Below are 14,208 nucleotides of genomic sequence, written 5' to 3'. Positions count from 1 at the left end.
AATTGGATTACTCCCTATTTATTCTTCGAGGTAAGGAGTTTACTACCTTCTTGTTGATATATGTTGATGATATAATTATTACATGAAATAGTGAGAATCATGTTCAAGAAACTAAAGATTTTTTGAGTCAAAGGTTCAAAATGAAAGACCTTGGGAACCTTCAGTACTTTCTTGGAGTAGAGGTGGATAATCAAGGAAATAAACTTACTTTGACCCAGCATAAATACACCCTCGATCTGTTAGAAAAGGGTGGAATAAAAGATTGCAAGCCTCTTGCTACTCCTAGTGTGCTTAACCAGAAACTAAGTGTGCAAGACGAAGACTTGTATCATGATCCCATCAAATATCGGAGTCTAGTAGGAATGTTTCAATATCTTACCTTTACCAGGCCCGATATTACATATTCAGTCAATCAAGTTTCTTAATTCATGCATGAGCCAAGGATGAGACACATGGATGCAGTAAAAAGGATACTAAGGTACTTAAAGAGTACTGTTGGAGATAGACTTTTGTACACCAAAAGCAGATCTATGAATATTGCTTATGACATCATTGTTTATTCAGATGCAGACTGGGCCGGGGATCCTGATAATCGAAAGTCAGTTTCAGGGTATGGCATTTTTATTGGTGTCAATCTTGTTTCTTAGAGTAGTAGAAAACAGAAAGCAGTGGCTAGATCTAGCACAGAAGCAGAATACAGGGTGATGGCTGCTGCTACAACAGAAGTAACATGGACTAGACATTTGTTGACAGAGCTAAAAGAGTCGATTGTTAGTTGTTCTCTCTTTTATGACAACCAAAGTGCTATTCAAATATCTCTCAATCCCATTCATCACAGCAAGACCAAGCACATTAAGATTGATCAACATTTTATCAGGCAGAAGATTGAAGAAAAAGAGATTGAGCCTCATTATATTAGAACAGAAGACCAAGTGGTTGATTTGTTTACTAAAGGACTTACAAAGTGCCTTTTTTGGTTCCTAAAGAGAAAGTTGTCCATGATCCAAAATCATGCACAACTTGAGGGAGACTATTAGACAGTGTATTGTTTTGTATTTAAGTTTGGATCCGGATACAGATCTAAACTACTTGTATGTACCATGTCCACCACATAATGGCATACTTGTAAATACCCTCAACATGTATTAGGGCTTTTGCCTATATATTAATGAAAGAGGTCACGGTTTCTCTTTATGAAAACCATGACTCATTGCAGCCTCTTTCTCTCTTTCTTCTCTTAAATCTCTTGTTCGCAGATTCTAGAGAAAGCTAATACATCCTTCTTATCATGTTTCTCTGAGATTATACGCATTTCTACACTATTTCTATGTTGTGGCTTTTTTCCTGTGTAGAACACATAGTGATAATTTTCTTTAAACGGTACTTTGGTCTTAAAGACGATCAAGTTCCACTTATCGTCGTACAAAATGTGGATGGTGTGAAGTTTCTCAAGGCCAAAGTAGAACCAAATGATATTGCTTCTTGGTTAAAAGACTACAAGGTTAGTAATTGTTCATATGCTTATCTCATTGTCATTAGGATTTATGTTGTTTGGACTCTATTTTATTTGATTTATTTGATTCAATGAGTAGAGTGAGAGTCTCAGTGTCAACAATATGAGTGTGCCTACAATGATCATGTCTGCTTCATATGCATTTTGCAGATTACTTCACTCCTTACCAGTCGGGGTGACTTGAAAAACGCGATACCAATAGAGCTTAATGCTTACTCATTTGTCTCAAATTTTTAAAGTATCTCATATTCACTTAGCTTAATCTGCTACAGCTTTTGCTTAAAGAGATCATTGAATAGTTCTGAGGTTAGAGGGAAGGTTCTGGTTTGTCGACATGTTGATAGTTCCGCTGACTCAATGTTAGTTAAGAGCGTAGTGGTAAAAGCAACTGGGGTGTAGGAATGATTTTGATCAATGAAGAAGATAAAAATGTTGTTATTCCTTTTTCCTACTGCAACTATTGACACAAAAGACAAAGACAAAGTTCTAGCATATATTACCAACACAAGGTTTAAGTCCCTGCAATAACCCGAACAAATAAAAAATTTACTTGTTTCGAACATTATCAATTGTTAAGATGTACCAAGCTTTTGATAGAGATAATTTTTATTTGACTTCGCTTCTCTAGCTTTATGAATTTTTCCATGATTGCCTTGTTATTCGGGCATTTAAACTTGATCGATTGAAATTCATTTGTTGTTTTTATTATTCAATTTGTTTTATATATAAAATTTATGGCACAAGATTCTGTCATTAAGCAAAGATCTTATTCCTTATCTTAATTCATCTCTTTTCTTTTAGCACCCGCCTGAAGACTAAATGTTGCTGATGACAATCTTGTGTTGCTATAAACCAATTTGAAAATCATATTCGGGGCAAAAATCAATTTGATATTCATATTCGGGGCAAAATCCAATTAGAGATCCATATTTAGGGCAAAAATCCAATTTGAGATTCATATTCAGGGCAAAAATCCAATTTAAGATCCATATTCGAGGCAAAAATACATATTGAGTGCAAATACCCAATTCAAGATCCATATTCAAGAAAAAAAATCCAATTTGAGATTCTTATTTGTAGCAAAAATCCATATTCAGGGCAAAAATTTCATTCGAGATCCATATTTGAGGTAAAAATCTAATTTTAAATCCATATTTAGGGCAAAAATTCATGATTTTAGATATAATTTCGTAATTGGATACATATTCGGGAAAAAAAGCATAATAAACTTGTTAAAACATATAAAATGGTGGATGGATCGGGTCATACGATCCAAAATGAAGTAATTCGACCCATTATCCATGACGGTCGAAGTTGTCTGCACATCATCATCAAACAACGGATATTTGGAACATAACATTTGAGTATGGTCCAAAGAAACGTTGGACTTGGAACAATTGTTACGGAACGAACATAACAAATGTTCTGTTCCGTTCTTTTTGTTCATTTCGTCCAACCCAGGATAAACCATCAAACATACCCTAAATATACACACAATCTTTTTGTCCTTAATTATGGAACAATTCACAATACATGCCTAATGTTTGGTGTATCTTCAAATACATTCCCAACATTTAAAGATTTATATTACACTACCTAGGTTAAGAAAAATAATCCAAATGTTTACCAGACTCGCCGTATGTGAAGATAATAACTAAGTGACGAGGAAATTGCACTTTTATCATTACAAAAACTTTCTTTATATTTTGTATTCCATATCTTTTTTTTCTCTATCCATGTAGGTATGTTAGAGATAGAATGGACTGCAAATGAAAAACCCAAAAGATTAAATCATTCAAACAGATATCTGACACCATAGAGTCATGGGTCTTGTAATAACATAATCAAGAAAATCCAATTACTAAAAAGTAATCTCCTTTACTGAATGAGAACGCAGTTGGACTCAGGTGGATCCAAAACATCACTACCATATCTTGGAAGACATTATTGAATTCATCATGGAAGAAATTTGATAGAGAATGTAAGAGAAAATGGGTTTGGTCTAATGGTGTCATCCCCAAAACAAATTGGGTCATATTCCTTCTAATTTTATGCTTCTCACAAAAAAATGGATTCAAAAAAATTGGAATTGCTTTTCCTAATGGGTGTTGAATGCGTCAATGATAGGGATGGCACTGGACTGGAGGAAAATGGGGTCCCGCCCTACAATGCCCCGTTTGGACCGGAGATGGAGAACATGAAACAGAGATGGAGGCTGTAACCGACTTTCACGTCCAGGACAAAATGGAGTGGGCAGCTTGAGTCCTACATTGCAAATGGGTCACAAACCAACGCCATCCAAACATGTGCTTGGGGGTGGGTCTATTGGGACCAAAGTGACAAAAAGTTTAAAATGGCAAAATATCAGCAGTCAAAAACTTGGAGAGATTTTGAAGATTTCCACAAATCTCATGTTTTGTTGGCAAAATCTCCTCAATAAAAAATAAATTAAAAATATAAAAAAAATAATTTTTATAAGAAAATATAAATAAAACACATTTAAAAATAAAAAACTTGAGGGTTTTCACCATAAATATCGGTTAAAAACATAAATATCACGATATTTGTTACAGTTTGAAAATCTTGCGAGAAATTGCCATTTTAAACTTTCAGGCAATTCCTCACGATATTATCGCAAGTTTTTTTATAAATCTCGCAAAATTTGTCACGGAAATTGGGACATGATCGTATACCTGTTGAATAATTTGCATAGTTGGCAAACTTGCTGGTATGAACAGGTCAATTCGGTGACTCGGTCCTAATGAAGTCCCAACCGAGTGACTGACGGTTCAAGTCTAAATCGTTCTCAACCAAAACTCGGTTGGGTCAGAACCAGTGTGAAGCGGTCGATTCGGAACCGTTAACCGAGTTATTAACGGTTGAGGCCCGATCAAGGCATATTTTATATATTTCTTTATATTTTTTTTCATTGGAGAACCTCAGCATGTGCCATATGTTTCATTTGAGGTCCTCACCATGTGTAATACAAGCGTTATATTATTTTTGTTATTTGAATCCCAAGGCAGTGGCCTCAAACCTCAAAGAGGTCAGCTAGCTGGCCCTAAACCCCACCAGTTATTATTCTTGGTACCACTGGGATTTGAACCTGCAACATGCACTGACAGCTCCTACCAAGCACGCTGAGACATTGAATTCCTTTTGACCAAATTGCATCTTGAAACTTGGATGCCAACCGAATATGTGCAGGACTGGGGTTGGTTGGTCCGAAGTGCCCTATGTAAGTGGCATGAAATTTGGATCCGGGTCTCCACCATACTAACTTTAAAACTAAGGGTATTAAGCCATCCCATTAACTTGGACCCAAAATAGCTAAACTAAAGTAGTACAAATTTATTAAGTAAATTATATTTTTTTATTTTTTAATGACTTAAATGTATTAAAATTCTGACTTGAGGGTGCTTTCTAACATCTTGCTGCTGTCTACAGTTACTGCAGCAATGCATCCATTAATTTGTGGATGAATCACAGTTGTGAAAACACTCAACCAGCAGCAATGTCATGCTAACTTTTAGTGGCTTAACAATTGACGCTAGGGTAGGGGAAGTTGTAGCTTGCTCGACGTTCAAAAATTTATCTGGATCTAGGGGTGCCAACCGGTACGGGTTTGGTTCTTTCCCTCTGTAACAAATATCACGAGATTTATAAAAAAAATCTAGCGACAAGAAATTGGCTGAAAGGTTTAAAATGGCAATTTCTTGCGAGATTTTTAAACCATCGCGATATTTAGGGTGTTAGCAGATATTTATCGTGAGATTTTTATTTTCAAATGTGTTTTATTTATATTTTCTTATAAAATTTATTTTTATATTTTTTAATTTATTTTTTATTGTCGAGATTTTGCCAAAAAATGCAAGATTTATGAAAAAAAAATCAAAACCTATAGAGTTTTTTACTCCCAAGATTTTGCAGTTTTTAACTTTTGTCACTATGGTTCTTTTCCAAGTGAAATCAGGTCTAGCCTCGATTTTTGGGTATGGTATCCGGTTCAGGTCTGAGTTTAATTGGACCTACCATAAGAGAAACCATACCCAGACCCGATAAGAATTACATGAACCAGACCCCAGTCATACCCGGTAAAATAATATTTTATTATTATTTTTACATTGAAAATTTGTGGGCCTTAATCGGAACTCGGGGTCGGGCCTGGTGTAAAATTTCACAAACTATACCAGGCTCCATGTATTAATCCTACCTTCGGGGTTCGGACCCAGGTCTTAATCGAGTGATACAGGTCAGGTCCGAGTAAACTTGACCCGTTGACACCCCTCTCTGGATCCCAACTCGATATAGTTAGATCCATAGTGACGAAAGAAAAAAAAACCGCAAAAACTCATGAAAATAATTTTGTTTCTAAATCTGGCATTTTTTCAGTAAATTCTTGAAATAAAAAATAAATTTAAATTTCCCAGCATGGAATAGTGCACCCCAAGATGGTTTGACGAGTTTTGCAGTGTTTTTTTTCCTAGGGTCACCATCATGGGGCTGCATTTTGGAGGAGGGTCCGGCTTGCCACCGAATATGTAGCGGTAATCACGGGTACCCTAAATTAGATATTATGAAACGGGATCCAATAATCTCGTTCCTTCCCACTTCAGAGTGTTTGATCACGCTTTCTCGTGGGATGCCGCGTCCATGGAACGGTGACTCACTGTTCTAACCTAACCCCTTCTGTTACGCCGAGAATGGGAACGGGGGGAACACGAATTATTAAAAAAATAGGAGAGAGGGGCCTCTCTCTTCTCATTTTCTTCTTTTAATACAAATCCAATCTTGAACAATCCATCAAGCCCTCATTTATTCGCGAGATCCATATCCAACCAATGCTGTTAAAATCGGCTGACTGGAACTCCGCGTGGTTAGTAGGAGCTGTCAGTGCACGTTTCCTTATGGTGGGATGTTGCAGGTTCAAACTCCTGTTGTACCTTGAATAATAACTAGTGGGGTCTGCCTAACCCCAGCTTGCCGTTCAAAAGAAAATGCTATTAAAATGGGTTTATTAAGTAAATTTATCTTAAAAGGAAAAGATAAAAATCTGTCAAAATTTGAATCAGATAATTTTAAATTGACCTTTTATTGAATTTAAAAAAAAAAACCTTTTATTAAGCTTAGTGTATATATATATATATATATATTTGAGCTAGTATTTGCTAGCTTCGTGGATAAGGAACCCTTAATAAAAAACTATTAAGTTTTTTTAGGTTTTTTATGTTTTGTTGCACATCCAACTCCTTGGATATGATCTACATGTTTAGGATAGTATAAATAGGTGCTTGGATCATGATATTCAAGAATATATTTAAAATCTTAGATGTGTTTAAAAATCAATGGTCTATAATATACATAAAATTTAACGCTCATAAAATCTTATTTTTACAACAAAAATGTGATTCAAGAATCAATTCCTATTATGTTGACCACACTAACACAAATATGAGATTATATTTGGTCAAAACAAAGTTTCAACTAAGGAGCTCCTTACAGAGAGGGTAAATAAAAACCTACCAAACCAAACCACTAAGAAATATTTTATATGATTTTTTGTGTGTTTTTTTTTAATTCTGACCTTAGATGTGTTTAGCATGATTGATTTACTAGAAATTGACACTTGATCATGCATTTTGGATGAAAAAAAGGTATTTGGAGCCTCAAAAATTTATAAAATTGTAGGCCGTTGATTTTTGAAACCTTATAAAAGCCTATCCCGGAATGAATGCTCCAAGAACTGATTCTTATAAAAAAAAAGCACATAGATCATATGTGTAAGGTCATAATTTAAAAAAATACTGAAAATCCTATAAAATGTTCTTAGTGAGTATTTTCGCCCCCCCATCAAAATATCAAATTGTTTATGTCAATTTAGGGTAAAATCAGCCCAAGTGAAGTCAATTATGCACCCCAAAGAGTTTGGCGTGGTGGAATGGGACTTAGGCGGCTACCCAGGTGGTCTAATTTCAAATCTCATGGGCATCACCTCTTACGCAAGCCAAAGCATGGCGACTCCTTGAAGGCAAGCCCTAAATTCACAGAATTGCAAGTTTTCAGGACAACGATAGTAAATACGGCAGGCAGAGTCAGAGTAGCTAGGTCTCTGATCCTGGGAGTGGTGTTTGAGTGTGTGTGTGTATATATATATATATATAAAGTAAATTATGCAGATTCAACCAAAAATTGATCGGCGATCCGCCAATCACTTCCTGTATCAACTTGATAGTGTCGTTTATTTTACTAAAAAAAAAAGATAATTTTTAGAATGAAATCGGCCGATTCATCAATGAATTTTTACTAAATTGCACACAACAGTGCTACGTGGTGACATGAACCAAGCTATGAGCTCGAGAGAGAGAGAGAGAGAGAGAGAGAGTGGCACAACCTAGCCTTTAGGTTTGTCCGGGTGCGGTTGTTGGTCCGTGCTTAGATGTGAAAGGGCGTGACTGTCATTAATGGAATATTGTGGAGTCAAGTGAGAGAGGGAGCGAGCGGATGACTAAAAAGTATACGAAGTTTTGAGAGTCACGCGACCGCGTACATGTGCATGTGGCTGAGCTGTGTTTCTCTCTCTCTCTCTCTCATCAATAAATCCAGCGATTCGCCCCCATCCCCTTTTCCCCAAAGAAATCTTTCTCCCCCTTTCCTTTCCTTCTACTCCTCCCCTCTTTCTCGGCCCTCTGCTCCGACCTTCCCCCTTTCCTGTCTTAGCCCATTCCTTCCTCTTCGATGGCTCGATCTATGGCGTTGTTTTCGGCTGCCCTCTGCCTGTTCTCCGTCATGGGGATCGCCCATTGCTACAACAACTTTATCGTCCAAGGCCGCGTCTACTGCGACACCTGCCGTATCGGATTCGAGACCCCCGCCACCACCTACATTGCAGGTCCTATAATCTGTTTCTCCCCCTCCCCTACTCTTTGTTTTTCTTATTAATCTTCCTCATCATATTTGTTTCTAATAATGGATTGGATGGATGAACAGGGGCCAATGTTAAGGTAGAGTGCAGGGACAGAGGGAGCGGGTTGGTGACCTTCAGCGCCGAAGGTGTGACGGACGGGACTGGGACGTACCACATCCCTGTGGCCAACGACCACCAGAACGAGGTCTGCGAGTCCGTCTTAGTCAGCAGCCCTCAGCCCGGATGCACCAAGGTCTCGATGGGCCGCCAGCGCGCTCGGATCACGCTCACCCACAACAATGGCATCCCCTCCAGCACCAGGTACGCCAACGCCATGGGCTTCGACGCCGACCAGCCCCTCTCAGTTTGCGCTCAGTTGGTCAAGCAGTATGAACTCGACAGTGAGGACGCCTAGGATGGGCCAGATCTATTGCCGGGAAAGCTGAATAGCCGAGGGCTAGAAGATTCTTGCTTGTTTTATCTTACTGCTCTTCTTATTTGTTCTTTTTACTCTTTGGAACGATTACAGAAATTTAAAATAAAAAATATTAAGGTGGTTGCTCTTGTTTTATTTGATCTCTACATCTTCTCACCCGAGTTCTAGTTGTAATGGTGGTTAGTATGTTGGTATTTTTTTATCTGAAACGCGAAATGTAGCAGGATAATGGATTTAACAGGTGTACTGTGTTCTTTCGGTATCAGGAATTGGGGGACTTTTTTTTTCGTGTGTTTGATTTGCATTGTCGATTCGCCGTTTGACGATTTAAAATGTATGTTTGGTTTCTTGATTCTCCGTTCCTCTTATCTGGTGGATTCTTGAAAAATGATTTTGAAAAAGGGAAGATGTTTACTACGATGATTGATGACATGCCAATTGATTGTGAAAATTAATAAAAACAACTACGAGCAAGCACTCAAGTTGAAATGGTCTGACTAAGAAGGGAAGTCTGGAGACGTTGAGGAAAACTTCCTCAAGTTGAAATGGGCATCGGAAGCTAAGGAGAAGGTAAAATGCTGGACTAGGTTTGGAATTATACAGACAGCAGAAGTCAAAGAACTGGACCTTCATGTGGTGACTGCACATCTACGAGCAAGCACTCAGGTTTTGTATGTCCTCAGGTCTAGAGAGAGAAAATTCATCAGAGCAGTAATTTATCAGGTGACCTGAGAAAGGTTACTCCCTGAGTTTTTTGTCATGGAATGGTTAGGTGAAATTCCAGTGTCAGGGAAGGGAAATTTCCCTAACTCTATCCAATAAATCTTGGCAGTCGCGGATTAAAGCTTTATCGGAAGGGAGCTGTAGTTATGCATTGTTGAACTTTTGCACAGAAATTTTTTTGTCTAATTGTAACCCCTGTGTAAATTTTGGTTTGCTATTGGTTCATTCTGTACAGGGTAGGGCGCTGATATCCTATAAGGCTCCTGATATACCAAAGATACGGTAAATTAATCCCTCAAGAGTGTACAAGGGGCCTTAACCCCCAGCTAACTCTCTTTCTAAAAAAAAAAAGAGGCGGGCACATGATGCTTTTGCATCAGCTACCAACTATCAATTAACAATGCTATTGGGATCTAAACACATATTTTAGCTCCAGGCCAACACATCAAAAAGATAAAGAGGCAATAGCAGAGGAAGAAAGCTGGTTACAGGCTACATTCAAAAAGTTTCATTAAGAATCCAATCCCCATAGATAAACAAACCGAAGAACAATAAATCTAAACGGAAGAAAGGAGAAGAAAAGAGGGTATAAGGAAAGAGAAAAAAAAGAACAAAAAAAAAACCCAAGAAGAACAAAGCCAGACAGGGTACGGAAGGTAAGATGAATGAGTTGTGAAGGAAGTATAAAACCTTTGATTCTTTCATGCTGATCAATCAGTCACATTTGAACTGAGCTAGGCCGGGAAGGAGAATCGCTTTCAATGCTCCTAAAACCTTTCACGATCTTTCCACACCTTGGGACCCAAGGGATGAGAGGAGAGAGCAACGATCGGAATCGAACAGGGTTTTGCTATCTCCACCTTGATTCACATGCAAGCCGTCCATACACATTAGTCATACTAATCGATGTTTTTCATCCATCCATTCGGTTATTACCTACCTCCCTTCGCATCCCGAAAGCTGAGGAAACAAGGGTGTTCCAACAGTAACAGTTCCCGAATCCTCATCGATCGTACTGAGGGTGTTAACAGTTAGAGCAGGGTTGTGATTGCTGTGGCTGTTGCTGCTTCTCTTATCCATCTGACGTTCCATTATGAGCAAGGTGCTGTTGTCTTCGAGCGAAGAGTCCTGGGCGTTGGAGGATGCCTCTTGAAGCTGCAGCGCATACTCCAGGTTCCAGAGCACGTCTCCCATGGAAGGCCTGTCGACCCCGTACTCCGCCAGGCACTTCTCTGCGGCCTCGGCGTACTTCTTGAGGGACGCCGTGTTTATGGTTCCGGCAAGATGGGGGTCAATGATCTTCTCCAGCAGTCCCTTCCTGTGCCATTGCATGGCCCACTCGGCCAGGTTGACCTGCTCCCTCGGCAGCGCCGGGTTGATGGCCGGCCGCGCGCACAGCACCTCGAAGAGCACCACCCCGAACGAGTAGACGTCCGACTTCTCCGTCAGCTGCTGCCTCCTGAAGTACTCCGGGTCCAGGTAGCCGAAGCTGCCCTTCACGGCGGTGCTAACGTGGGTCTGCTCCAAGGAAGGCGCGGCCTTGGACAGCCCGAAATCGGAGACCTTGGCCACGAGGTTCTCGTCCAGGAGGATGTTTGTGGTCTTCACATCACGGTGGATGATCCCCTGCGCCGCCCCGGTGTGGAGGTAGTGCAGCCCGCGGGCCGCCCCGATGCAGATCTCCAGCCTCTGCCTCCACGACAAGGGCGGCAGCTTGTTGGGGGAGTTGCCGTAGAGGTGGTCCCTGAGCGGCCCGTTCGCCATGTACTCGTACACAAGGATCATCTCGGACTGCTCGTCGCAGTAGCCGATGAGGGAGACGAGGTGGCGGTGGCGGAGCTTGGAGAGCATCTGGATCTCGGTCTGGAACTCGTTGATCCCTTGCTCGGACGTGGGGTTCCCCCTCTTGATGGCCACCTTGGTCCCGTCCTCCAGGTCGCCCAGGTACACCTTGCCGAACCCCCCCACCCCGACGACCGCCTTGTCGTCGAAGTTGCGGGAGGCCTCCTGCAGCTCCGACAGCGTGAAGTAGCGCCCCAGCCCCAGCGTCGACGAGTAGAAGTTGGCGTAGCCGCTCTTGTGGGAGCCCAGGTGGGAGCCCTTGCTGGTCATGAAGCTGCAGGTGGAGTGTCCACCGTGCAGCGGTAGCAGCCACGACGAGAAGCTGTTACGCTTCTCCCAGTCCCGGGGCCTCCTGTGCCACCTCGTGACGATGGCCCCCAGCCCCACCATCGCCGCCACCGCCATCCCCAGCCCGAATGCCACCGAGACGATCCTCAACGCACTCATCCCGCCCCCCGCGCCGCTGCCGCCGACCCCGAACAGCCCGTCGAGGCTGCCCGCCGAGTTGCTCATCCTCATGATCTCCAGCCCGTTGAGTATGGCGTTGGCCGACCCTCCCCCGGCGCCGCTGCTCATGGGACCGACCTGTACCGTGATGGTGCCCTCCGCCGAGGAGGAAGAGGAGGCGTTGAGCACCACGTCCTTGTAGTACGGCACCCCCAAGGCGGAAGTCAGGGTGGACAGGTCCAGCCCGGACACCGCCATCTTGCCGTTCACGTAGACGTTGAAGTAAAGGTCGTTGAGGCTCTTGCTGACGATGTCGCAGAAGTGGAGCCGGATGAGGTAGGAGAAGGACGGATCCACGCCGTCGAACCGCCACGTGACGTTGAATTCCCGCTCCGCCACTCCGGAATCCGCCATCTCCTCCGCCGTGGCGTACACCCAGTTGGGCGCGATCAGCGGGGAGACGCTCTGCGGGTAGGCGATGATGCTCGGGGAGACGGAGACGTTCCGGGCGGCGGACTCCAGGAGGAGGAAGGGGCGGTCCGGCACCCACGTCCTGCCCAGGGTGTCGTTCCTCGGGGTGAGGAGCGGCCCGCCGACGTTGAGCCGGTGCATCACCTGGAGACCGTAGGGGGAGAGGCCCTGGAAGTCGCCGACGGGGTCGATGGTGGACGCGCCGCCGTCGGGAACGAGGGCGTCGGGCGCCGAAACCACCTCGATGGCGTTGATGAAGGCGAAAGAGTTTTTGGAGGGGATGAACTTGAGGGAGAAGCGATCGGTGGTGATGTTGATGAGGTACTCCTTGAAGACGGTGGTGACGTTGTCCGGAGGGGTAAAGCTGTGGAGGAGGACGAAGTAGTCGGTGGCGACGGTGAAGTCGGCGGTGGTGAGGTTGTCGTAGGAGTTGGGGAGCGGGTAGAAGTAGAGCCTGACCCAATGCCGGCCCTGCTGGGAGACGTAGAAGCTGTACGTGGATTCCTCCCTGAAGATCCTGGCCGTCAGGTACAGAGGGTAAGCAGAGGAAGACGGGTAGACTGCGACGGTAGTGGTGGTACTAGTGTTGCTGCTGCTGTCGTTATTGCCGGCGGAGATGAAGGAATCTGGGGAAGAAGGCCAGGAGGCGAGCATGTCTTCAGCGGTGGAGAGGAAAGACGAGGATTGCGGGTCGGAACGGAAGGTCCTTCCATCGTCGAGCTTCACGCTGTTGGGAGAACCGCAGGCCAGGAGGTAGTTGTCCGCGGGGGAGAAGGACGTTGTGCTCGCGGCCGAACAGAGGGAGAAGAAGAAGAAGAAGACGCAGGTGGTGATGCTGGCCTTCGCCATCCCCATCTTCTTCTTCTTCTTCATGTTTGCTGTGCAGATCATCTTCTCTTCATTTCATCTCTCTCTCTCTCTATCTCTTTGTGTGGTAGTAGGTTAGCTCTGGAACGCCGTACAGTTGCGGAGAGGGAGGGGGATTCAGAGGTGGAGGGGCGGGGACGCGGGAGGAGATGAGGTGTCACCGTGGATGGAGTCGCGGAGTCTTCGGAGGGTGTTTGGTTATAATCGCCTCCTCTCCCTCCCAATTCCCACCAACTCCGCTCCTCCCATCACCTTGTCACCATGGATTAACCACCCAAACATGTTTAAATCAGTAATCTCATCCAATCTTATCAGCATCGGTATCGGCCCTGAATCGTTGGGCCACCGATTCAGCTCTTAGCTGAATCGTTCTGTCTTGGTCCAAAAATAATAAAAAATTATTACACGTATTAAAATCATTAAAATAATTTTAAAAATCTTTTTTAAGTATTTTTTTTTTTACATTTATTAAAAAATAACCTATTCAAGCCGGCAGCGTATCTTAAGTTTGCATTTGATAAACCAAAACCAGATTTCTTCAAAAGAAAAAAGAAAGAAAAAAGATAATTATATCCTCACGACCTAGGCGAAAAACATGGCCCTATTACTTAGACTCATAAAAGCCTAGACAGTGGCCTTGCGCATAGCCATCTCAGGCAGCACCTAGGCACCCATTTTGACAATTAAGCCTAAAGCAATGTAAAACCATTCTACAATGCATCCAGGTAATTTATTTTAGTTATTTCAAATTTTATTTTATTATTTATTTATAATGTTTTGTGACCGATGTTTTTCCTTATTTCTTGTCTTTTTTTTTGTATTTTTAAATATATGATAAATTAGGCCTGAGAGTAATGTTTTAAATTTAAGAGCTTTTGATATAATTTTTGTTTTTTTGGGACCGAAACTGTTGTAAGATTTTTTACACTCCAAATTCAATCTGTTTAGCCAACGTCAGATTAATGAACCGGGTATTGGCCACATCCAATCCCAATCTGAACCGTT

The 14,208-nt window shown here is 42.5% G+C and overlaps 2 protein-coding genes across 2 annotated transcripts; one reads left to right on the top strand and one right to left on the bottom strand.

The window, feature by feature from the left end:
* Window positions 1-8,137: 8,137 nt before the first annotated feature.
* LOC149818754 (olee1-like protein) lies at window positions 8,138-8,988 on the top strand. Its single transcript, XM_089984254.1, has 2 exons — window positions 8,138-8,402; window positions 8,501-8,988. Exons 1-2 carry the CDS (start codon window positions 8,249-8,251, stop codon window positions 8,830-8,832), a joined length of 486 nt encoding a protein of 161 aa, XP_089840380.1. The 5' UTR covers window positions 8,138-8,248; the 3' UTR covers window positions 8,833-8,988.
* A 1,391-nt stretch (window positions 8,989-10,379) lies between these two features.
* Window positions 10,380-13,224, bottom strand: LOC149818753 (putative receptor-like protein kinase At5g61350). The gene has a single exon (XM_089984253.1). The coding sequence runs from the start codon at window positions 13,207-13,209 to the stop codon at window positions 10,513-10,515; it is 2,697 nt and encodes an 898-aa protein (XP_089840379.1). The 5' UTR covers window positions 13,210-13,224; the 3' UTR covers window positions 10,380-10,512.
* Window positions 13,225-14,208: the final 984 nt, after the last annotated feature.

Source organism: Nuphar pumila, chromosome 13 (assembly GCF_984573655.1).
Source record: "Nuphar pumila chromosome 13, dmNupPumi1.hap1.1, whole genome shotgun sequence".
In the NCBI taxonomy this organism is placed as follows: domain Eukaryota; kingdom Viridiplantae; phylum Streptophyta; class Magnoliopsida; order Nymphaeales; family Nymphaeaceae; genus Nuphar; species Nuphar pumila.
The sequence above is the reverse complement of the archived record's forward strand: the minus strand, read 5'-3'. Positions and strand labels throughout refer to the sequence as shown.

Excerpts from the sequence above, each read along its gene's own strand:
- LOC149818754 (XM_089984254.1), top strand. The coding sequence starts at position 8,249 with ATGGCTCGATCTATGGCGTTGTTTTCGGCTGCCCTCTGCCTGTTCTCC. Across the intron at positions 8,403-8,500 it reads CGCCACCACCTACATTGCAG|GGGCCAATGTTAAGGTAGAG; the intron begins GTCCTATAATCT and ends ATGGATGAACAG.
- LOC149818753 (XM_089984253.1), bottom strand. The coding sequence starts at position 13,209 with ATGAAGAAGAAGAAGAAGATGGGGATGGCGAAGGCCAGCATCACCACC.